The sequence below is a fragment of the Bos grunniens genome, chromosome 10, assembly GCF_055505025.1.
Source record: "Bos grunniens cultivar Pamir isolate PY7600 chromosome 10, Bosgru_T2T1.0, whole genome shotgun sequence".
Lineage (NCBI taxonomy): Eukaryota > Metazoa > Chordata > Mammalia > Artiodactyla > Bovidae > Bos > Bos grunniens.
In genome coordinates, this window is record NC_141174.1 from 90,356,335 (window position 1) to 90,382,970 (window position 26,636).

General features: G+C 44.2%; 1 protein-coding gene across 1 annotated transcript in view; it reads right to left on the reverse strand.

Moving 5' to 3' along the window:
- Positions 1–11,796: 11,796 nt before the first annotated feature.
- Positions 11,797–26,636, reverse strand: part of ANKDD1A (ankyrin repeat and death domain containing 1A) — a 55,485-nt gene continuing 40,645 nt past the window's right edge. The window contains 7 exon segments of the mRNA XM_086319061.1: positions 11,797–12,025; positions 12,028–12,081; positions 14,641–14,845; positions 17,145–17,489; positions 20,507–20,599; positions 23,020–23,110; positions 26,508–26,595. Of these exon segments, the coding sequence (XP_086175187.1) occupies positions 11,814–12,025; positions 12,028–12,081; positions 14,641–14,845; positions 17,145–17,489; positions 20,507–20,599; positions 23,020–23,110; positions 26,508–26,595 (1,088 nt within the window). The 3' untranslated portion in view covers positions 11,797–11,813.

Genomic DNA, 26,636 nt, shown 5'->3' on the forward strand with positions numbered 1-26,636 from the left:
TGAAACAACCAACCAATCTAGGAATTGCAGAGTCCTTACAGGATTAACCCAAAGAGAAACACACTAAGACACATTGTAGTCAAAATGGCAGAAATTAGAATATTAACCCATTACTGACTGGAGGATTTTTGCAGAAACTTATACCGGGGGCTATAATATGTCTCTGGTCCGTAATGTGTTAAAAGCAGCAAGTGAAAAATAAAAGGAAGTCCTATAAAGCTATCAGCTAACTTTTCAGCAGAAACTCCACAGGCCAGAAGAGAGTGGCATAATATACTTAAAAGTGATGAAAAGGGAAAACCTACCACAACCAAGAATACTCTACCCAGCAATGCTGTCATTTAGATTTGATGGAGAGATAAAAGCCTTACAGAAAAATAAAAGCAAGAAGAGTTTATACCACCAAACCACCTTTACAAGAAGTGTTAAAGGAACTTCTCTAAGCAAAAAAGAAAAGACCACAACAAGAAACACAAAAATTATGAAAGGAAAAATCTCATCAGTAAAGGCAAATGGTAGAAGTAGGAACTCATCCTCACAGAAAGCTAGTAGGAAGGTTAAATCACAAAAGTAGTAAAATCATCTACATCCACAATAAAGCTGTAAAGGGATACACAGAAAAATTAGATATAAACATGATATCAAAAACAATAAACAAATGGGACCTAATTAAACTTAAAAGCTTCTGTACATCAAAGGAAACTATTAGCAAGGTGAAAAGACAGCCTTCAGAATGGGAGAAAATAATAGCAAATGAAGCAACCGACAAACAACTAATCTCAAAAATATACAAGCAACTCCTACAGCTCAACTCTAGAAAAATAAATGACCCAATCAAAAAATGGGCCAAAGATCTAAATAGACATTTCTCCAAAGAAGACATACAGATGGCTAACAAACACATGAAAAGATGCTCAACATCACTCATTATCAGAGAAATGCAAATCAAAACCACTATGAGATACCATTTCACACCAGTCAGAATGGCTGCGATCCAAAAGTCTACAAATAATAAATGCTGGAGAGGGTGTGGAGAAAAGGGAACCCTCTTACACTGTTGGTGGGAATGCAAACTAGTACAGCCACTATGGAGAACAGTGTGGAGATTCCTTAAAAAACTGGAAATAGAACTGCCTTATGATCCAGCAATCCCACTGCTGGGCATACACACTGAGGAAACCAGAAGGGAAAGAGACACATGTACCCCAATGTTCATCGCAGCACTGTTTATAATAGCCAGGACATGGAAACAACCTAGATGTCCATCAGCAGATGAATGGATAAGAAAGCTGTGGTACATATACACAATGGAGTATTACTCAGCCATTAAAAAGAATACATTTGAATCAGTTCTAATGAGGTGGATGAAACTGGAGCCTATTATACAGAGTGAAGTAAGCCAGAAGGAAAAACACCAATACAGTATACTAACGCATATATATGGAATTTAGAAAGATGGTAACGATAACCCTGTATACGAGACAGCAAAAGAGACACTGATGTATAGAACAGGCTTATGGACTCTGTGGGAGAGGGAGAGGGTGGGAAGATTTGGGAGAATGGCATTGAAACATGTGAAATATCATGTATGAAATGAGATGCCAGTCCAGGTTCAATGCACGATGCTAGATGCTTGGGGCTGGTGCACTGGGACGACCCAGAGGGATGGTATGGGGAGGGAGGAGGGAGGAGGGTTCAGGATGGGGAACACATGTATAATTTTTTTTTTAATTAAAATTGAATAAAAAAAAAATGAGAGGAGAGTACAAATGCAGAGTTGTTAAAAGGCACTGAAATTTAGAAAGATGGTAACGATAACCCTGTATACGAGACAGCAAAAGAGACACTGATGTATAGAACAGGCTTATGGACTCTGTGGGAGAGGGAGAGGGTGGGAAGATTTGGGAGAATGGCATTGAAACATGTGAAATGTCATGTATGAAACGAGATGCCAGTCCAGGTTCAATGCATGATGCTGGATGCTTGGGGCTGGTGCACTGGGATGACCCAGAGGGAGGGTATGGGGAGGGAGGAGGGAGGAGGGTTCAGGATGGGGAACACATGTATAATTTTTTTTAAATTAAAATTGAAAAAAAAATAAATAAAATAGTCTATCAAAAAAAAAAAAGGCACTGAAATTAAGAGATCAGCAACTTAAAACAGGGCTTTCCTGGTGGCTCAGGTTATAAAGAATCTGATCCCCTGGAGAAGGGAATGGCTACCCACTCTAGTATTCTTGCCTGGAGAATTCCATAGACAGGGAAGCCTGGTGAGCCACAGTCCCTGGGGTTGCAAAGAGTCAGATACATCTGAGTGACTAACCCTTTCACCTTATAACAATCATATATATGTGTGTGTGTATGTGTGTGTGTATATACATACATACATATATATATATGTGTGTGTATATATATGTATAATAATTGCTATATAAAATCCTCATGGTAGTCACATATGAAATCTATAATAGGGCTTCCCTGGTAGCTCAGTGGTAAGGAATCCACCTGCCAATGCAGGAGACACAGGTTTGATCCCTGATCTGGGAAGATCCCACATGCCATGGAGCAGCTAAGCTGGTGTGCCACAACTACTGAGCCTGTGCTCTAGAGCCCAGGAGCTGCAACTGCTGAGCCCACATGCTGCACCTCCTGAAGCCGGCATGCCCTAGAGCCAGTGCGCGCAACAAGAGAAGCCATTGAATGAGAAGCCTGCAGCCCTAACTAGAGAGTAGCCCCTGCTCCCTGCAGCTCAGGAAAAGCCAAAGACCCAACACAGCCAAAAATACATATTTTTTTAAAAATCTATAATAGATACACAAGAAAAAGGAATTCAGAACATAACACTAGTCATCAAATCACAAGAGGACAAAAGAAAGGAACAAGAAAGAACTATATAAACAACCCAGAACAGTTACCAAAATGGCATAAGAACATGTGTGTCGGTAATTACTTGAAATGTAAATGGACTTAATACTCCAATCAAAAGGCAGAGTAGCTGAATGGATTAAAAAAAAAAAGACCCATATATATGCTGCCTATAAGAGACTTACTTCAGACCCAACAACACACACAGACAGAAAGTGAGGGGATGGAAAAAGATATTCCTGCAAATGAAAATCAAAAGAAAGCCAAGGTAGCAATAGTCATATCAGACAAAATAGACTAAAATAAAGACTCTTAAAAGAAATAAAGAAGGACATTACATAATGATCAAGGAATCAATTCAAGAAAAAGATATAACAATGCACCCAATATAGGAGCACCTAAATACATAAAACAAATATAAATGGACATAAAGGGAGAAATTGATAGTAACAGAATAATAATAGGAGACCTTACCACACTTACATCAATGGATAGAACATCCAGAGAATCAATTAGGAAACATTGGTTGACATGTTAGGCAAAATGAACTTAGTAGGTATATGTACAGAATATCCCATACAAAAACAGAATACACATTCTTTTCAAGTGTAAATGGAACATTCTTGAGGGTAGATCATGTGCTAGACCAGAAAACAATCCTTGGTAAACCTAAGGATACTGAAATCGTATCAAGCATCTTCTCTGACTACAATGCTATGACACTAGAAATCAAGGAAAAAAAAAACTTGCCAAAAAAGAAAATGTGGAGGCTAAACAAAATGCTACTAAACAATCAATAGATCACAGAATAAATCAAAGAGGAAATAAAATACCTAGAGACAAAATGAAAGCACAACTATCCAGAAGTCTATGGGATGGAGCAAAAGCAACTCTAAGTTGACAGCAATACAAGCTTACCTCAGGAAATAAGGGAAATCTCAGCCTGACTTTACACCTAAAGGAACAGCAAACAAAACCCAAAGTCAATCAAAGGAAAGGAATTGTAAAGATCAGAGCAGAAATAAATGAAATAGAGACCCAAAAATCAATGAAATTAAGACCTGGTTCTTTGAAAGGGATAATATTGATAAACCTCTGTGTGTGTGTGTGTGTGTGTGTGTGTGTGTGTGTGTGTGTGTGTGTGTGCTCAGTTGTGTCCAACTCTTTGCAACCCTATGGACTGTAGCCCACCAGGCTCCTTTGTTCATGGAGCTTTCCAGGCAAGAATACTGCAGTGGGTTGCCATTTTCTACTCCTGAGGATCTTCCCAACCCAGGGATCCAACTCAATCTCTTGTGTCTCTTGCATTGGCAGGTGGGGTCTTTACCACTGTGCCACCTGGGAAGCCCTGATAAACTTTTACCCAAACTAATCTAGAAAAAAAGAGACAAGACCCACAGCAATAAAATCAGAAATGAAAAGGAGAAGTTGCAACAGATACCACAGACATACAAATGATCATACAAATAACTGAATGCTAATAAAATGAACAACCTGGAAAAAATGGACAAATTTCTAGAAATATACAATGTCCCAAGACTGAACCAAGAATAAACAGAAAATATGAACAGATAAATTATCCATACTGAAATTCAATCAGGAATTTTTTAAAAACCCCAACAAATAAATTCCAGGATCAGGTGGCTTCACAGGAGAATTCTACCAAAGATTTTGAGAAGAGTTAACACCTATCCTTCTGAAACTATTCCAAAAAAATCACAGAGGGAAGAACACTTCCAAACTCATCCTGTGACCCAACCTCACCCTGATATCAAAACCAGACAAAGATGCCACACACAAAAAAGGAAAATTATAGGACAGTATCACTGGTGAATATAAATACGAAAATCCTCAACAAAATATTAGCAAACCAATTCCAATGATACATATAAAGAATCATACAACATGATCAAGTGGGATTTATCCCAGGGCTGCAAAAATTTTTCACTACTCACAAATCAACGTGAGACAGCACATTAACAAATTGAAGACTAAAAACCATAGGTCATCTCAATAGATTCAGAAAAAGTTTTTGATAAAAATGCAATATCCATCTATGATTTAAAAAAACTCTCCAGAAAGTGGGTAGAGAGGGAAACATACCTCAACATAATAAAGGCCATATATGACAAGCCCACTACTAATATCATGCTCAACAGTGAGAAGCTGAAAGTATTTCCTCTAAGATCAGGAATAACACAGGCATGCCCACTCTCATCACTTTTATTCAATATAGAATTCGAAGTCCTAGCCATAGCAGTCAGACTAGAAAAGAAAATAACAATAATCCAAATCGGAAAGGAAGAAGTAAAACTGACACTGTTTGTAGAAAACATGATACTATACATTGAAAATCCTAAAGATGCCACCAGGAAACTACCAGGGCTCATCAATGAATTTGCTAAAATTTGAGGATGCAAAATTAATATTCAGAAATCTGTTGCATTTCTATACAGTAAGAACAAACTATTAGAAAGGATATTAAGGAAACAATATCATTTACCATCACATCAAACAGAGTAAATAGGAATAAACCTACCTAAGAGGGTAAAGGAACTATACTCATAAAACTATAAGATATGGATGAAAGAACCTGAAGATGACACAAACAGATGGAAAGACAGACTATATTCATGTATTAGAAGAATTAATACTGTTAAAATGACCAAACTCTGCAAGCAATCTACAGATTCAATGCAAACCCTATCAAAATACCAGGGCATTTTTCATGGAACTAGAATGATTTTAAAATCTATATGGAAACACAAAAAGACCCCCAAAAGCCAAAACAATCTTGACAAAGAAGAACAGAGCTCATACAGCTCAATATCAAAAAACACAATTGAAAAATGGGCAGAAGACCTGAATAGACATTTTTCTAAAGAAGACATGCAGATGACCAACAAGCACATGAACAGATGCTCAACATAATGATTAGAGAAATGCAAATCCACCAGGCTCCCCCATCCCTGGCATTCTCCAGACAAGAATACTGGAGTGGGTTACCATTTCCTTCTCCAATGCATGAAAGTGAAAAGTGAAACTGAAGTTGCTCAGCCGTGTCCGACTCTTAGCAACCCCGTGGACTGTAGCCTACCAGGCTCCTCCGTCCATGGGATTTTCCAGGCAAGAGTACTGGAGTAGGGTGCCATTGCCTTCTCCGGAGATATTGCTTTACACCTGTTATAATAGCTATCATCAAAAAGTCTACAAATAATAAATGTTGGAAAGGATGTGGAGAAAAGGGAACCCCAGTATACTGTTGGGGGGAATGTAAATTGTTCAGCCACTATGGAAAACAGTATGGAGTTTCCTTAAAAAACTAAAAATAAAGCTGCTATGTGATCCAGCAATTCCACTCCTGGGTGTGTATACAAAAAAGTTGAAAACTCTAATTTGAAGACACATGAACCCCAATGTGTCCCCCAAATTCTCCAAGCCAGGCTTCAGCAATATGTGAACTGTGAACTTCCAGATGTTCAAGCTGGTTTTAGAAAAGGCAGAGGAACCAAATTGCCAACATTCTCTGCATCACTGAAAAAGCAAGAGAGTTCCAGAAAAACATCTATTTCTGCTTTATTGACTATGCCAAAGCCTTTGACTGTGTGGCATCACAATAAACTGTGGAAAATTCAAAAAGAGGTGGGAATACCAGACCACTTGACCTGCCTCTTGAGAAACCGGTATGCAGGTCAGGAAGCAACAGTTAGAACTGGACATGGAACAACAGACTGGTTCCAAATAGGAAAAGGAGTATGTCAAGGCTGTATATTGTCACCCTGCTTATTTAACTTATATGGAGAGTACATCATGAGAAACGCTGGGCTGGAAGAAGCACAAGCTGGAATCAAGATTGCTGGGAGAAATATCAATAATCTCAGATATGTAGATGACACCACCCTTATGGCAAAAAGTGAAGAACTAAAGGGCCTCTTGATGAAAGTGAAAGAGGAGAGTGAAAAAGTTGGCTTAAAGCTCAACATTCAGAAAACTAAGATCATGGCATCCGGTCCCATCACTTCACGGCAAATAGATGGGGAAACAGTGGAAACAGTGGCTGACTTTATTTTGGGGGGCTCCAAAATCACTGCAGATGGTGATTGCAGCCATGAAATTAAAAGATGCTTACTCCTTGGAAGGAAAGTTATGACCAATCTAGAGAGCATATTAAAAAAGCAGAGACATTACTTTGCCAACAAAGGTCTGTCTAGTCAAGGCTATGGTTTTTCCAGTAGTCATGTATGGATGCGAGAGTTGGACTATAAAGAAAGCTGAGTGCAGAAGAATTGATGCTTTTGAACTGTGGTGTTGGAGAAGACTTTGAGAGTCCCTTGGACTGCAAGGAGATCCAAACAGTCCATCCTAAAGGAGATCAGTCCTGAGTGTTCATTGGAAGGACTGATGTTGAAGCTGAAACTCCAATATTTTGGCCACCTGATGTGAAGAGCTGACTCATTTGAAAAGACCCTGATGCTGGGAAAGATTGAAGGCAGGAGGAGAAGGGGACAACAGAGGATGAGATGGTTAGATGGCATCACCAATTCAATGGACATGAGTTTGGGTAAACTCCGGGAGTTGGTGATGGACAGGGAGGCCTGGTGTGTTGTGGTTCATGGGGTCGCAAAGAGTCGGACGCGACTGAGCGTCTGAACTGAACTGAACCCCAATGTTCACAGCAGCACTATTTACAATAGCCAGAACATGGAAGTAACTCAAGTGCCCATTAACAGATGAGTAGCTTAAGAAGTCGGGGTATATAAATGTATATACTATGGAACATTATTCAGCCATAAAAAAGAATGAAATATTGCCATCTGCAGCAACATAATGAAACTCCAATACTTTGGCCACCTCATGTGAAGAGTTGACTCATTGGAAAAGACTGATTCTGGGAGGGATTGGGGGCAGGAGGAGAAGGGGACGACAGAGGATGAGATGGCTGGATGGCATCACCAACTCGATGGACATGAATTTGGGTAAACTCCGGGAGTTGGTAATGGACAGGGAGGCCTGGCATGCAGCGATTCATGGGGTTGCAAAGAGTCAGAAACGACTAAGCGACTGAACTGAATATCACTTAAATGGGGAATCTGAAAAACAGTACAAATGAACTTGTTTACAAAACAGAAATAGACTCACAGACATAGAAAATAAACCTGTGGTTACCAGAGGGGTGAAGGCGGAAGGGAAGGGCAAATTAAGATTATGGCATTAATAGATATAAGTGAAAGTTGCTCAGTCAGTCTGACTTTTGTGACTCCATGGACTATACAGTTCATAGAATTCTCCAGGCCAGAATACTGAAGTGGGTAGCCTTTCCCTTCTCCAGGGGATCTTCCCAACCCAGGTATTGAACCCAGGTCTCCTGCATTGTGGGCAGATTCTTTACTAACTGAGCCATAAAGGAAGCCTAAGAATACTGGAGTGGGTAGCCTATCCCTTCTCCAGGGGATCTTCCTGACCCAGGAATCTAACCGGGATCTCCTGCATTGCAGGCAGATTCTTTACCAACTGAGCTTTCAGGGAAGCCCTAACAGATATAAACTACTATACATAAAATAGATAAGCAACAAAGATTTACTGTATACAGTATCTAATTTAGTATCTAATAAACACCTAATTTATTTAGTATCTAATATTTATTTATTATTTATTTATCTATTATTTATTTAGTGTCTAATAAATACCTATAATAGCATATAATCAGAAAAAAACTGAATAAAAAGATGTACACTTTAGGCTAAGACCATGCTATAAATAAACTATGATTCAATTAAAATTATTGATATAACTATTTTCATAGGTTTAGAAAAACATTAAAAAAATTTTTTTTAATTGTTTACAGATTGATTGAAAGTGAAAAGTGAATTCGCTCAGTCGTGTCTGACTCTTTGTAACCCCATGGACTGTAGCCCACTAGCTTCCTCTGTCCATGGGATTTCCCAGGCAAGAATACTGGAGTGGGTTGCCATTTCCTTCTCCAGGGGATTTTCCTGACCCAGGGATTGAACCTGGGTCTCCGGCATTGCGGGCAGACGCTTCACCCTCTGAGCCACCAGGGAATCCCACAGATTGAGTAGGCAACAAATCACTCATGGGAACTCTATAAATCATTCTTGTTAATCTTTTCTAAAGGAAAAGAACCAACCCACAACAAATTGTCTGAAAATTTCCCATTGATCTCCCAAACAAATGAAAGTATTGAATTCGAGAGATCAACATTTAAACTTTATTTAAGGGCTTGCTTTTTTGTCCCCAAAAAATAAAAATTCATCCAGGTAAGTGATCCAAGTCCTATGAAATGCCTTTCTCATATGGAATAGATGGTGGAGGAGTGTTCTCTATCTCAACACAGCATGTGTGATGACGGGTGCCACAGGGGAGGGAGGCTGTGTGCTGTGCAGAGGGCCGAATCCCACTGCAAACTGTGGGGCCTCGGGCAAAACACACCTCTCAGATCATCAGCCTGATGAGTTGGTTTCAAAACCTTTTTTTCTTTTTGTATGTTTTAGTTTCAGTTATTTTAAAAAATAGACTAGGTTTTTAAAAACAGTTTTTAAAAAACTGAACAGATAGTACAGAGTTTCCATACACCCTTCTCAGGGCATAGTTTCCGCTGTGCTCACTTGGCATTCGTGTTAGTATGTTTGCAAGTTTCTCTGTAGGATAAATTCATAGATGTGGGATTGCTTAGTCAAAGGGTAAATGTATTTGTAATTTTGGTGAAAAATGACAAACTGCCTTTCAGAGGACTGTACCACTGTGAACTCCCACCAGCCATGTGTGAGAACTGGAACCCCTTTCAGCTGTAGCAGTTCTTATTCTATCTCCTTCCCAGGACTCAGGTCCAGTGGGTACCTTTGTGGGAAGTTTTTCTAAAATATGGGCGTAGACAGAAACAGCTTTCAGGCAGCACTTTCAGGCAACCCAAGCACAGATCCTCTTCACATGTGGAATTTCCAGAGTCATATTTCCCCAGAACCATGCTTTCCATCTGGTGCGGCTGAGCTATGCAATGACCTGTGCAGTCAAGGCACCTAAATGGCTTCAGACCAGCCCAATATGGTTGCTATTTGCCACAGGTGTTCTTTAAATTTAAAATTAAATCAAAAGCTCAGTTCTTCGTTCCACTAGCCACATTTCAAGTGGCAACCATATTGGACAGCGCAGATCTGAAACATTCCCTCCATGGAGGAAAGTTCTATTATATAGTGCTGGTCCAGAGAGGTGACCCTTTGTATGGCCCAAAATGGGAACGATGACAACCAAATGCAAGGTATAATCTTGGACCAGATCTGGGTCCAGTAAAATGACATGAAAAGCCCAAATGACAAAATTTCAATAAGGTGTGAAGGTGAGTTAATAATATCCTTTCAGTGTTAATTTCCTGGTTGGTTAATATTTGGGGAAGCTGAGTGAAGAGATTTGGAAATTCTCTGTACTATATCTGCAACATTTTTATAAGTCTGAAATGATTTCAAATCTAAGAGTTGACAACTTTTAAAAATTCTTTTAAAAAAAGAGGGGAAAATGAGACTGTGTGCCTCTGGGAACCATCAAAATATACAAGCCATGCATGGAAACAGCTGTGTAGTAAGCACACCTTTCATAAAAGCCAGGGACTGAATTAAGGGCAGTCCTTTCATAAGGGATGGATGGAGACTTTCATCAGATAGGGGAGACAGATGGTGAATTTGACTCCAGACCTCTTGATTAGCTGCTTATCCACCCTGAGCCCAGCGTCTTCTCGAAAAGACATCCCTTGCATCTCAGGGGGCTGTTGCAAGGCTCCAATGAGATGCAGGAGATGAAATTGAGCTAAGAGCGGCCAAGGACTATACCTGTGGGAAGAGACTACCTACAAAACCTCAGACTGGCCTGTGAACCAATCCTGTGAAAAAGATGACAGACATTTGCCTGCTGGTCCTGCATGACTGTGGGTTTAAGTAGAAGCAGCTGGAGGTTTCTTAACAGTGATTATTTTTAGCCCTTAGGGAGTGGTCTTCCCCTGTTCAGCGGCCCTCACTCTGCGATCGCATGTTCCTTCCAGTTACATGGCTGTGCACCTAGGGTCCTCATTTGTTTTCTTCCTGAAGCTTTCTGCAGAAGACAAGAATCCTATTGCCCCTGCCTCTTGTTGCCTAACTGCTGCCTCACAAGGCTGGTTTGATGTTTTAATTGTCTGCCAGAGCTTGTGTTAAAAGAAGATACAACAATAATATTTAAGAACATGTTGGAAAAAGAACCGTCATCTCTAATTCTTCCCCTCTGAAATGACTGGTTTCCCACGTTGCATGTGGCAGCTGGTGAAGACCCAGCATGCAGGGGACTTTCCCTTTGGCCCTCGACAGTATGTGAGCGCTTTTCCTGTTGCCATGCTCCTCCATTACCATGGATGAAGGCCTAGTACCCCATCCTGTGGTTGCCCTGTATATATATAAAATGCACCGGGCCAACAGACATTACAGAGTTGAAGCCTTTTCATCATGAGCTGATTTTGTGATTAATGAGGGATCATTACTAGAACCTGTTTTGCTGCTTGTCTGATGGTTCCACATGGTGCCTTGAATCCCAAACCCCCCAAAAAACTTTTGGGATTGACAGACTCAAATAGGTTGTGATGCCCTTAGAAATTTTATTTGATCAGATCTTAGTAGTTCAGCTCATCTTAAACCAGTTTTGGCCCATAGGTCTTAATGTTTGTGAAAAACACCCCTGTAGGCTGTTCTCGCCTTACCCCAAACTGGGCGAGGGGTGGGGGTGGGGTGGGACATGGGGTCAAAGCAGTATAGACAGCTGGATAGGAAGAGATTGTAGCTTCAGTGACCTTGGGGCTGTGAAGGTCACAGGGACCAGCTGGGACACCCTCTTTGCACAGACGGGGAGCCTGGGGCCCAGAGGGACTGTCAGTTGCCTGAGACTCTGCCTGGGTTCCAGGAGGAGGAAGGGCTACGACCAGCAATCTGGAAGGTTCAGAGCCAGTGCTATGGCACTGTGGTCTGAGCAGCCTTGGAGGGCCTTGCTGCATTCCAGCAGGGCCTTGCTGGGGCCCAGAGCTGCCCTGAGCAGGAAGTAGGCAAGAAGGAGACACTTACCAGCCAGGTCCCTCCTGCCAATGGCCACGAGGCCCTTGAATAGTGCTCTGGTGGGGTTCTCACCACACCGTGTGGCCAGATGAGCAGCATGCGGTGCCCATGTTCCCCGTAGCTCCTGGTTCCTGAGGACCAGGGAGGGAGGGAGAGAGAGAAAAGGTGCCCACCCTGTCTGCTTTACCAGAGCCAGGTCTGAGCCCACCCTAACTTCCACCAGAACACCAGGCCCTTCTCCAGATTTCAGCAGAGCTCAGCCCAGAGATAGGGTGGGGAGGGAGGGGAGGAGCAGCAGCCTCAGATGGTATGGGGGTGGGGTTTTGGGTCCGAGACATGAGGACCTCCCCAGCCCCAGACTTTCTCCTGATCATCCATCGTGTATCCTATTGGTGTCACTGGGAAAAGGGAAAGAACTAGCATTCATGGTGGCACCAAGATGCACTGTAGAGTGTGTCTCTCTGCTCACAACCACCTCTGCTCCGCACGCTGTTCTTCACCCTGCGCCCGTGGTTCTCAGCCATTGGTGCTCACTGGAAACACCTGGAGCCCTCAGCAAACACTCACACCTGGGCTCCTCTCCATCGCTGAGATTCCTTTGTACTTGGGAATGGGTGCGCCTAGGCACTGAGCAGTGCTAAGGCTTCCTAGGTGATTCCAGTGTTTGGAAAATAAGTGCCTACTCTCTTCAGTGCCTGTGGTAGCATTAACTTGTTATTAAACTGTGACCAGGTCAGCGCTCCCAGGTGGGGACAGAGGCTTTGGCACAGCCCTGGGGGCACAGTCATCATGTCCAAGTCAGTCATCCACTGCATCCCTGATGTTCTGGTGTCTGTGGGCCCCCAGCAGGCACCTCCTCCTGGTGTTGCCAGTGATATGCCCATGGTATGTTTCATTGACCCATTTATTCACTAGCCCTTGTCACCAGCCTTGTAATTCATCAGTGCTCTTTAATTGTCTAAGAAATCTGCATCTGTAACAGAGTTTACTTTTGGACTCCCGCTTCCCTGATAGCTCAGTTGGTAAAGAATCCGCCTGCAATGCAGGAGACCCTGGTTCAATTCCTGGGTCAGGAAGATCCGCTGGAGAAAGGATGGGCTACCCACTGCAGTATTCTTGGGCTTCCCCTGTGGCTCAGCTGGTAAAGAATCCACCTGCAATGCGGGAGACCTGGGTTCGATCCCTGGGCTGGGAAGATCCCCTGGAGAAGGAAAAGGTTACCCACTCCAGTATTCTGGCCTGGAGAATTCCATGGACTATACAGTCCATGGCATTGCAAAGAGCTGGACGCACCTTTCATTTTCACTTTTGGACTCACTACTCTATCCACTACCCGATTTACACATGTGTATGTCAGGAATCTCTGTGTTAAATTTTTAGCTTTCTAAGTTGAGTTAGACCCTTTTTGCCTTTTTCCCCAGAGTATGTATTTATATATTCCCTGTCTCTTCTTTCAGATGAACTGTAGAATCCCCAGGTGGCACTAGTGGTAAATAACCCGCCCCAATGCGGGAGAACTAAGAGATGTGGGTTCAGCCCCAGGTTTGGGAAGATTTCCCCTGGAGAAGGAAATGGACCCACTCCAGTATTCTTGCCTGGAGAATCCCATGGGCAGAGGAGCCTGGCAGGCTGCTCTCTGTGGGGTCACAGAGTTGGACACGACTGAAGTGACTTAGCACACACACATGTAGAATCCTGTAGTCAAATTTCAAAAACTTCCTATCTTGATTTGATTAAAATTGAATGAGGGACTTCCCTGGTGGTCCAGTGGCTAAGACTCCATGCTCCTCTTGCAGGGGGGCCAGGCTTTGTCCCTGGTTGGGGAGCTAGATCCCACATGCCACAATTAAGACCCAGTACAGCCAAATAAGTAAATATTAATAATACCAAGTAAAATAAAATTGGATCAAAGCTTTAGTTGGGGGGAAATTGATATCTACATGACACTTTTTTAGCTGGAAACACAGGAATGTTGTACCACTTACCAAGTCTTCTTTCAAATAATTTGTATTGTCTTACTCATGTCAAATAATTTGTATTATCTTACTCATGTCAAATAATTTGTCTTACTCATGTCACTCATAGTTTAGAAACACACTACTGTAAGTGGTATATTTTTAAAAATACCTCTATATATTTTGTCCACTTCTTGATGGTATGGAGGAATACTATGGTGTTTATATATTTAATCATATTTAGCCCTTTCATTGAATTATTTTTTTCTAAGAATTTTTCTGTTGACTCTTCTGGACTTCCTATGTATATAATTATAGCATCTGAAATTAATAAATCTCTCTTCCTTTTCAATATTTACTCTCTCAATTTCTATTTCTGTTTCATACCTCAATACCAGGGCCAAAATTTCCAAACAGATGTTAAATAATAGTGGCAACAACAGTTCCTTTCCTTTTTACAGGAAGTAAAGGAAGTGCCTTTAGCTTTGTAGGTGAACGATGGGTATCAGCTCAAGCTGACTCCTGAGGCATGTGAAGTTCACAGGCCAGTTGTGGAGGGAGGGGCAGAGGGCTCAGCCCGTGCAAAGGCCTGGGGAGGGAAAGAGCACACGGCATGTTGGAAATAGCATGTGACTTGGTGAGGATTTTCCCCTAGAAGCACAGGAAACTGAACACACCCCATGTGCCCCCACGCCTCCTCCTGGGCTGCTCTGGGGCACCGAGGCAAGGTGGTGCCTGCCCACTGTTGCTCTGTGGCGTGGATGTGGGCCTTGGTGAACTCCCAGCAGCACGCCAGCTTCTTCCACTTGCGGGGCCGCAGGTACTGGGAAGCCAGTTGCCGCAGCACTGAGCAGAGAGGCTGCATTTCCCGCTGATGACCCTACTTAATAGTCAAACTCTTCCCAGAGGGGTTACGGATGTCCCTACACAAGAGGCGGTCCTGGGGCGCACATCCCAGAAGTACAGCAGCCATCTTGGGGAAATCCCTGCTGGGCTCTCTCTTGTTCCATGAGCCTGGACCCAGAACTGGCATCATCACAGACCTGGGGCTTAGTGTCCATTACTCTGGGTTTTGACTCTATGCCTAGCTTTGAGTGCTGGAACCTGAGCTGCTTACATACTTTTCCATCCAGAATTCCTTTCCTTACCATCCTGTCTCTCAATCTCATTGCCATAGTCAAAAGACCACCTGTGTGCCACCTCTTCCAAGAAGCCTTCCCAATTTTTCATTTGTGTTCTTATAGGAGGAGTGTCAGTAGAACACCTCAGCAACTGTGGCTAAAACTAGGCAAGCCAAAAATCAGGCACTAACTAAACTTGCTGAATGCCAACAAGTAGAGAAGGGCAGGTTACAGAATTCTTTCCATGCAAAGCAGGTGATAAAATGAGGCTGCCAAAATTATGTAGTAGCAAAAGTTAAACCCACAAAAGCTAGACTGAAGCCAAAAAAAGCCCCTTGAAAAATGTGGATACTTAGATCTGGCTGCTGAAAAGCTCAGGTGAGTCCTGGCATCCGCAGCTTTGAACCTCACATCCTGGTTAACAGTATCTGGGAGGTGATGACCTGGGAGCTTTTCTCCCACGTGGGGTGGTAAGAATTGTTTCTATAGAACAGTGTTCTCAGCTGCATCTTAAATTGGAATCATCTGAGACCTTTAAGAACCACAGAAGCTAGGCCTTTACCTCAAGATTCTAGTTGAACTGGTTTAGGGGCAGAAAGGAGGGATTTGTGATTCTAACTGCACCACTGCCTTAGTGTTGAGAACTTTTAAAGCCTGAGGTGGATTAAGATTAGGCATAGAGATGAATCAGTTCATTTAATCATTTGTATTAATATTTGGGAGTAATCCGTTGTATGTAAAAAAGTTGTAATGTTTACGAGATGTGAAAGAGAAAAATCTTATGATTCCTATGGAAATTTGTTATTGATTGATTGGTTTTGGGACAGTTATTTTTTTGAGAAGTGCAAGAGAATTTTACTGTTTGTATACAATATCGGAGGGCTCCCCAGGTGGCTCAGCAGTTAAGAGTCTGCCTACCAGTGCAGGAGACGCAGGTTTGATCCCTGGGTCAGGAAGATCCCCTGGAGAAGGAAATGGCAACCCACTCCAGTATTCTTGCCTGGGAAATCCCATGGACAGAGGAGCCTGGCAGGCCACAGTCCATGGGGTCACAAAGAAGGGGACACAACTTATTGACTAAACAACAACAATGATACAATATCAGAATGTCTGTGACATTTAAGATTCACTTTATAGGTTTAATTTACTGGATTTAATGGAATAATTTAAGAATTTAGGAAGCATTTGAAGTGCTTAAAAAGAGAACCTATTATATTAAATGTATTAATTCAGTTTAATATGTTTAAGGTAGTTTAATTAAGTTTAAACACAGGACCAAACTTTAAACAAAAGGCTTTCTTGAGGGACTTCCCTAGCTGTCCAGTAGTTAAGACCCCATACTTCCAATACAGGGAGTGTGGGCTTGATCCCTGGTCAGGGAGCTAGATCCCACATGCTGTGTGATGCAGCCATTTAAAAAAATGTCTTTCTCAAAAGTGACTGTTAAAATTTATTAGTTGTATAAATACAATAATAAGAATGTAAAAATAAATTTAAAAGTTTAAGGAAAACTAAGATTTAAATTTTGTAAAAAAAAAATAGTATTAATTTCAAAACTGAAATAAATGCAAACTTTTATTTTCTGTATATAAAAACAACCACCAAAGGTAAACAAAAAACTCTCCACCCACCCCCATTTCTTGATGCTGGAACTGCAAATGCCTGACCTTACATTTGCTACTACTCTTTCCCAACTCCAGAGCAGAGATCCATAACGAATCCCAGCACACTTGGCCTCTGGGCTCAGAAAGTTGCTTGAATGGAACACCCCAACCCACAGTTCCAATCCCCTGGAGCTGACAGTGAGCTGGAACCAAACTGTCATTTCTTTATTCAGGCGTGTATGCATTCATCCATCAACGAGGAGCTAGAGCAGCGTCTACCAGTATCTCCACACTGGTATGGACCTCAGTCAACCTTATTTCAGGTGGTTTGGGTGCTCACCCATCTCTTTATAATCTCAAAGAACCCTAGCGTTAGGTAAGGCAGCAATTATCATTCCCTTGGAAACCAAGGGTTTCCTGAATTGGTCAGGGCTGAAGTTCAAAGCCAGCTCCACCTGAAGCCAGGGCTACACATTTCCAACACAGAGAGAGACCAAGCACGGGGTCTCAGGACCTTCTCCCATCTGTAGAAGTGATCGGCTTTTAGGATCCTGTCCACCAGGCTGCTGTGGTTGCTGCGGGCAGCCACTGACAGGGCAGTTTCTCCTTGTTGCAGGTGAGAAAGGAGACGGGAAGCCAGAGTCTGTACTCGAGGGTGTGTGGTGGTCTCTAGCTCTGACAACAAACCTTCCTGTCCAAAGCAAATGGTTTCCAGCAGTCTACAGTGGAGGACAGAAACGTTTTCTGGGAGAAACTCCAGGTATGGACAGTCACAGTAGACTAAGGCAATAATAATAATTCTAGCAACCACCCCTTGTGTTCCTTTAGAATAGGAGGCCTTAGAGCTTAAAAACTCAGCCTATGGTTCATGCTGATGTATGGCAGAAACCAACACAATATTGTAAAGCAATTATCCTTCAATTAAAAATAAATAAATTAAAAAAAAACAACACCCAGCCTACATAACTCTTCAAGGTTGTCTGTGAGATCATGTTACCAGCCCCATTTCTCAGATGAAACTGAGACAGGCCTGGGACCTGGAAGACTTTGCTGCAACGCTTGCACCTGGACATACCACTCCTCAAGCAGCAAAATACAAAGAAATTACATGAGACTAAAAATAACTACATGCAGGGACAGTTGGGGCAAATTCTGGACCCCAAAGATCAAAAGAGAACAAAAAGCCCAGCTACCACTTTTGAGGAGTGTGGAGCTAAAACAGAGGGTTAGGAGGGAAAGCAGGGTACTGCACATGCCCCCTGCACACAGCACCAGCTAAGCGGTGAGCCAAATACCTAAGCTACCCTCCAGCCCGACCTCTGGACACACCCCTGCCCTCAACCTGTATAAATAGAACAAACTTGCCCCACCTCACTTACCCCTGCTGTAGCAAGGGCCCCAATATAGCCTTGTCTGAATTTCTTGTCTGGCCTCTAATCAATTTCTATCCACTGGGAAAGGCCAATAGCCTTTGTTGGTAACAAAACCAGAACCCAGAGAAGGGGCCTGGGCCCCTATGTCATATTTGCTTCCTCCCCTCAGTCTCCCAGCCCTTGGCTCTAGGCCTGTGGCACAAAGCTGGCCTCAACCACCTCCGGGGACCTTGGAAAGATGGGAAGCTCTTCTTTGAGCTTGGCCAGCTGTCTTGGGGCCCAGCTCAAAGCAGGAAGCCCTGCCCAGGTCTAGCCTCTGGGCTTGTTCCCTGCCCCCACCTCTTTCCCACACCATCCCAAGGGCTGGGCCATGTGTGCAAGGGCTTTTGCCCTCGTGAGCCCGTGATCTCCTCAGCCTCATACCAAGTCTTCAGGTCTTCTTGAACCTCTGGCCACCTGAGGAGTTGGCCACCCCAGAGGCACCATGACCCCAGAAGCTTCTGCAACCTTGTTTCACATGTAGGGACTTGTGGGGTGATGATGAACTGTCCCTCTAGTCTTCTCCCCCTCTCCCCAGCAGACAATTCAAGGAGCTCAAAGTCCGATGGAGCCCATGAAACAGAAGACAACTGTATCACAGACAAGGACCAAAAGAGGGGTGGCCCAAGTGCAGAGAGCCCTCAGAGGAGGCAGGGGAGGGTGATGGCGGGGCAGGAAGACTGCCTGGAGGAGGTGGCCTTTGAGCTGATATGTAACAGTGATATGAACACTCTGGAAGCAGGAGGCAATTGCCCAAGGTGAAGTTGTGAAAGCTGGAAAGGGAGGCTGGTTGTGAGCTGCTGCTGCTAAGTCGCTTCAGTCGTGTCCGACTCTGTGTGACCCCATAGACGGCAGCCCACCAGGCTCCCCCGTCCCTGGGATTCTCCAGGCAAGAACACTGGAGTGGGTTGCCATTTCCTTCTCCAATGCATGAAAGTGGAAAGTGAAAGTGAAGTCGCTCAGTCGCGTCTGACTCTTAGCGACCCCATGGACTGCAGCCCACCAGGCTCCTCCATCCATGGGATTTTCCAGGCAAGAGTACTGGAGTGGGGTGCCATTGCCTTCTCCACCTTATCTCTTAGGTTTAAGTTAACCCCAGTGATGAGGAGCATCTCTGCTATGTCCCACCAGGCAAGTTGGAGGGGTGTCTGCTTCCTCTGGAGAAGAAGCCAAGGGAACAAAGAGCAGAAAAGAATGTAGAAAAGAATGTAGGCATGGTGTGTAGCTTAAAGCTGGGACAGGACCAAGGTGGAGGGGGGGTCCACTCCCAACTGGGTCTTAACAGAATTTCTCTCTAAGAAGTTATAAGGAAGGATAAACTGGGTTTAATCATAAACATACTACTCAGGAGAGAAAACTTAGTTAAAAAAAAAATAGAACAACAAAAAAAAATACCACTCACTAGCCCACCCACGAGTGAAGCGACTTAGTAGCAGCAGCAGCAGTAGCAGCCCACCCAGGTCAACCTCTGTTACAGTCTTAGTACATTTCTTCTAGTCTTTTGTTTAATGCAGTTATTTTTAGTTTTATGGCTTTACATATTTGAGATCATTTCATATTACATTTTGTATCTGTATAACTTTCTGTATATTACAAACTCAATACACACCATTTTTCATAGCTCCATAAAAGCCAATCTATGTCTGTACCATAATTTTATGCAGGAGACCCAGGTTCGATTCCTGGATTGGGAAGATCCCTGGGAGAAGGAAATGGCAACCCACTCTAGTATTCTTGCCTGGAGGATCCCATGGACAGAGGAATCTGGCAGTCTACGGTCCATGGGGTCACAAAAGTCGGACACAACCTAGCAACAAAACCACTACCACCATAATTTACCCAATCACTTCTCTCTTATTAAGTATTTGGGCCCTTTTTGAAATGAAAACTGATACAGTGTTACAATGAATATCTTGGTGCATGAGCTCAGTATATTTCTTGAGGCTCAATTTTCAACTGTGCAAATACTGACTGTTTTAAAGATACATGTTATATTCTGTCAAATTGCTTTCCACTACTAGTGGTTGTGGATGGTGGCCCTGAGGATTGTGTGATTAGAGGGTAGATTGTGGGGATGGGGGTTTTAAAACGATTCTGACCGATCACAACTTCAGGACTCAGAGGCCTTTTGTTATCCAAGACGAACCCAGTCACTGCTGCCCTGGTAATTTCCCCTAAGTAGGGGAAAACAAAAATTCATGAAAGGAAAAGGCTAAATATAGGAAGATGTTTACTTTAGTGTTCTATATATCATGACAAAAACTTGGGAATACCCAAATGCTCAACATAGAGGAATGGTTAATAAAATGTTGCTACCTTCAACAAATATTCAAACAGCTTTTTACAAGCTAAGAAAGCAATTCCTCAACTCTGGGCCTGGCTGGTAGACCACAGCCAAACTCAGCCAGCCTGGGAGGGTGCCCAGAGATGCCATGGGGCCCGGATGGTTTCTGTAGCCACTTACATTGTCAACAGCGTCCAGATCACAGCGGCGTCCATAAGGACCTGCCGCAGGCCAGTGACGTGCCTCAGCGAGGTGCACAGGAGTGGTGCCCTGCTGCAGGGGGAGACACAGACCAATTGATGGGTCCCTCCCAGGACTGCCCAGCTGCAGGCTGGTGCTAGAAGATGGGAGTTAGGAGGAGTGCAGACAGTGCTTCTGAGTTTGGCCTCTCTCGCTTCTCAGGCAACATGAGTGGCCTAAAGCATTTACAGCCCAAAGCCTGAATTCCTGGGGCCCACTGCTGATCTCAGGGTGGGAGGGAGCCCGAAAGACCTTGATGTACCAAGCATTCACCACGCAACTTTGGGCAAGTCACCCTGCTTCTCTGCTACTCTTCATCTGGCAAGTGACACCTGCTGCAACGAGCAGCAAGGTCCTTTCTAGGAACGCCACCTTAAAATTCTCTGATAACTTATTTACTTTCCAGGAACCTAGCAAACATACAGGAATGGTATTCTTATTTAGTACTTTCATCTCACAAATAAGAACACTTAGTGAGTTCATAAAACTAACATGACTCACCCAAGGACACATAACTAATAGAGACCTTGTGTTATTGGACTTTCTACCCCCAGCGTCTAGGTAGGTGCCTAACAACTATTTATGTATGTAATCAATGAATGAGAGAGCCATCCAGGACCAGAACATAGGTCTCACTCCAAGCCCAACAGGCACCCAAGGCCTCACTCAGGTCTGGAGGATTCCATCCCCAGTGGCTCCCTGTGAACACTGACTCCATGAAGAAGTGGGGACACTGCCACAGCACCCTGCTGTCTAGGTGTACAGTGACGCACATATAGTGGGACAGGACAAAACCAGAAAAATCAGTGGTATAGATCGATACTATTAATAACTGTGGAAAACACCCTCACATAATGAGCAATCAAAGGTTATAGAACAGAACACACACACACACAACAAAAATACTCACGACTACCATTACTAGTTTTGGCCAGGAAAAAAGCAGTTTATGGATATCAGAAGATTTAACCTATATGATTATTTGTAGGCAATGTGATTGTACATCTAGATGTGTTAAAATAGCTACTATACCCCAACCCAAAAAACAAACAAACAAAACCTCTAGCAAAATTAATGAAAAGTCATACAGAAGATAAAAATACCAGAATCAATAACATTCCTATATTGAATCCCTACAAGAAATGACATGTTTTAAAAAGATAGTCTATTCACAATGACAGTCAAAATATATAAAGTACCTAAGAAGAGTATAATTGGAAATGACTATTACAAAGTCAAACGAAAAGCCATAAGACACCACTGAAAGATATAAAACAGGACATAAAGGAAATGGCAAGACATGTTCCTAGTGAAAAAATAAAATATCACAAAGATGACCATTTTAGCTTATATTATTTACAGACTTAGTGTAATCCCAAACCCAAACTGCAAATAAATGCCAAAAAGTATTCTAAAATGGGCTTCCCAGGTGGCGCTAGTGGTAAAGAACCCGCCTACCAATGAGGAGATGTAAGAGACGTGGGTTTGATCTCTGGGTCAGGAAGATCCCCTGGAGGAAGGCATGGCAACCTACTCCAGCATTCTTGCCTGGAGAATCCCATGTACAGAGGAGCCTGGCGGGCTATGGTCCATAGGGTTGCAAAAGAGTCGGACACGACTGAAGCGACTTAGCACATCACAGCATTCTAAAACGCATCTAGAAAAAAATTTAAAAACCCAGGAAAAACTGCCACAGAATTTCAACAGATCATTGCTAAATAACTGTGAAATTAAAATAAGGTCAAAAGAAGGTCTGCTGTGTGAGTGAATGGGAAGACATGGGAAACTGGCTCAAAGAACTATTCAGATGATCTGGGAAACCTAGTGGAGCTATAATGGTGGCTTTCCAGGAAGCAGCAGACCACAGAGATAGAGTAACCAAGGAGGCTGTTTACAGCCTTCATCCTCCTAGAAACAGGTGCGAGGGCTTGTGGTCGAAAAAGGGAGTGGCAAGAGATCAGTATTGCTTTTCATTGTCTTACACATTATTTATAAAAACCAAAAGAACCAAAAAGAACAAAAGGATCTAGTGAGATGCCTTCTTCCCACCATTATCCCACCATATCCATCTGCTCGGTTCTCCCCACTCCCATAGTAACATCTTATAAAGCCACTGTACAATACACTAACCAGAATACTCACATTGATAATACCCATCTTACTCAGATCTCCCCAGTTTCACTCCCAGTCATTTGTATACATGTGTATTTTATGCAATTTTTTCATTAATGGATACACATGTAGGTTCATGTATCCGTTACATAGTCAAGATACAGCAGCATTCCATCACCACATGGGTCGCCTGTGTTCTCCTTTTCTAACCACACCCTCCTCCCTCCTCTGCCCCTGTCCCACCCTCAGCAATCACTAATCTGTTCTCCATGTCTGTTTTGAGCAGCAAGTCATGGGAGACTCTTCAGTGTGCCCCGCTTTCATCCACACCCCACACTTACGTGATCAGCCACGTTACTACTGCCTCCTGCCTGGATGACCGTGTCCTTGGAGCCACCGAGGGCTGCATAGTGGAGGCAGCTCTGCTTTTTTCTAGAAGGAAACAGGCATCAGTGCAGCATACCCAGGACCCCTCACAGTGGGGTTTACAATACACTCTGGGATTCATTATTCCATTCACAACTCACAACCCCCCATCCCGGGACTATTATCCCCATTAAACCCAAAGGAGGGAGAAATCAGTGACTTGCCCAGGCCTGGCGACTAGTAAAAGGACCACGCTATGGTCTCAGGATTTTCCTCACCTCCAGTCACAGACTCTGGAACAAAAGCCAAAAGCCTTCACAATTCCTGAGCCAGTGCAGACAAAAGACTCTGAGAAGATGGTTTTCAAAGAGGGGGACTGACAAGATCTGCAGTATAAGGCAAACCCCACCCAGCATGTACTATCCAGCTGGAGCTGGTGTCAGCGGGTCCACAGAGGAGATTGGCAGGGCCAGAGCAAGGGCTTTCATGGGCCTTCATCTCGGAAGGTCCCACTAAGTGACCAGCTGTCCCAGGTTGCTCTGGACTGAAGGCTCCCTAGAATGTGAGACTCTCTGTTTTAAAATCGGGACAGTACGAGGCAAACCAGGATGAGTTGGTCACCCTGCCAAAGTCTTGTCTGAGCGAGTGCACAAGGTGGGTGGGAACCCATCCATCTCCTGGTGGGAAATGCAAGCCCTTTGGGTTGGCTGCTCCTCTGAGACTCTGCTACATGACCTTGCGAGGCGGGGGTAGGGGGGTGGCGGGCTGGGGAATGGAGGAGGTGGGGGGCTGGGCGGGAATGTTGGGATGAATCACGCACGAGGCCCAGGGAGGTGGGCACCTCTAACCACCAGTGACCACCAGCTGGACTTGACCTCCCAAGCCTCTTAAACTCCTGTGCTGTTACTGCTGGGGAGGCGCCATGGCATGTAGCATCCTTGCTCCTCCCAGTGCCTACTGCTGGGCACAGAGAGAGGGCCTTGCTAATGGATGACCATAATTGGGTGCCTGGGGGCAGCCAGGTTCCTTCTCAGGGCTGTCCTGCTCCCTCCGACACCCCAGGGATAGTAGTCTCCAAACTTGCCAGGGGCGTTTTGCAAATTAAATGTTTTGTGGCTTATAAAAGCATTATTGGCCCCCCAGAAAGGGAATTCCTTGGTGGTCCAATACGTGAAAGACTGCTTTCACTGCCAGGGCTGTGCTTCAGTTTCTAGTTGGAGAACTAGGATCCGGCGGACCACGTGGCATGGCCAAAATAATACTAATACTAATAATAAAGCATTATTTACATTTGAGGGCAGTTAGAAGGCGATGGCACCCCACTCCAGTACTTTTGCCTGGAAAATCCCACGGACGGAGGAGCCTGATAGGCTGCAGTCCGTGGGGTCACTCAGAGTCAGACACGACTGAGTGACTTTTCTTTCACTTTTCACCTGCATGCATTGGAGAAGGAAATGGCAACCCACTCCAGTGCTCTTGCCTGGAGAATCCCAGGGACAGGGGAGCCTGGTGGGCTGCCGTCTCTGGGGTCGCACAGAGTCGGACACGACTGAAGCGACTTAGCAGCAGTAGCAGCAGCATGGTCACTATTGTTATTAAATTTACATTTGCCATTTTGCTATTTGTTTTCAGAATGTCTCCTCTCTTTTTATTCTGTTTCCCCGAGACTGCCTTCTTTTGTGTCAAATATTTTTTAGCATATCCTTTTCATTTCTCCGTTTTTCCTATTATTTATATTATTCACTATTAATGTTATTTTTGCCGCATTATTGAAATTTAGAACGAAAGGGAATTCTAGACCCTCAGATGCTCAACCATCCAAGAAAGATTATGTCATTGATCAAACAATAAAAAGCAAAACAAAAGAAAAAAACCAACTTCCTACTTAAAGAAAGGTCACAATCCTCCCCCTGCCCCCGCCCCTTCTCAAGGACACAGAATTTCTAATGGCCAACTCACAGAGCACAATGGGAGGGGAGAAAAGAGGCCTGTCAATGGCACCCCACTCCAGTACTCTTGCCTGGCAAATCCCATGGACAGAGGAGCCTGGTAGGCTGCAGTCCATGGGGTCACGAAGAGTCGGACACGACTGAGTGACTTTTCTTTCACTTTTCACCTGCATGCATCAGAGAGGGAAATGGCAACCCACTCCAGTGTTCTTGCCTGGAGAATCCCAGGGACGGGGGAGCCTGGTGGGCCGCCGTCTATGGGGTCGCACAGAGTCGGACAGGACTGAAGTGACTTAGCAGCAGCAGCAGCAGTTGGGAGAAGGCAATGGCACCCCACTCCAGTACTCTTGCCTGGAAAATCCCATGGACAGAGAACCCTGGTAGGCTGCAGTCCATGGGGTTGCAAAGAGTCGGACACGACTGAGCGACTTCACTTTCACTTTCCAGAGTCACACCCAGGCCTCAGCTTTGATTGCTGGGGTGGGCAGGCACAGCTGGAGACACACCCCCACCCCACCCACAGTGGGCAAGGCAAACCTGTCAGGCCTCGAGCTCTGGAATCAGAGAAATAGGCTTCTCAGACTCAGCTTTGCTCCTTACTAGTGGCCCCACTCCAGTACTCTTGCCTGGAAAATCCCATGGGCGGAGGAGCCTGGAGGGCTGCAGTCCATGGGGTCGCTAAGAGTCGGACACGACTGAGCGACTTCACTTTCACTTTTCACTTTCCTGCGTTGGAGAAGGAAATGGCAACCCACTCCAGTGTTCTTGCCTGGAGAATCCCAGGGACAGGGAAGTGGTGGGCTGCCGTCTATGGGGTCGCATAGAGTCGACACGACTGAAGCGACTTAGCAGCAGTAGCAGCAGCAGCTTGTGCCCTGGGAATGTCAGTGAACTTTTCTCATCTGTAAAATGGGGGAAATTTTTCTGAGATAATATTCAATCATTATAAAAGGGCTTTGTGAACTATCAACGATCCAACAATAAGACTCTAATGGGTACTGAGCTCCTATTAAGTTCCAGGCACTACACTAGGTATTTAGCCCTCACGGCAACATAAAAAAGTAAGTATATATTATGGGTTTCCCTGGTGGCTCAAAGAATCTGCCTGCAACTCAGGGGACATAAGTTCCATCCCCGGGTCAGGAAGATCCCCTGGAGAAGGGAATGACTACCCACTCCAGTATTCTTGCCTGGAGAATTGCATGGACAGAGGAGCCTGGCAGGCTACAGCCCATAGGGTTGCAAAGAGTCAGACACAATGAGCAATTAACACACACACACAAGTATATATCATCTTCTATTTATAGCTTGGAAAAGAGGCTCAGAGAGGTTGAGTAACCTGCCCAAGGTCACAGAGCTCAGCAGGAGAGAAGCCAAGTCCAGGACCTGAGCCTGCTGCCTCATAGCTTTGCTCACACCACGTTCAGGAATTATTGTGGCTGCTACAGTCACAGCCGACACAGTCACAGCTCGGCAGCTGAGGACACACGCTTGTCCTGAGGGGGCGCAGCTACCTGGGTGAAGGTGTCCCCGCCCCTAGGGGGAGCTGCACACAGGGGAGGTGGATCCCTTCGGCAGCTGCGTTAAGGGCGGTCAGACCTTCTTGAAACAGAGGAGTGGTGGGAGGGCGGCGGGAGGCCGAG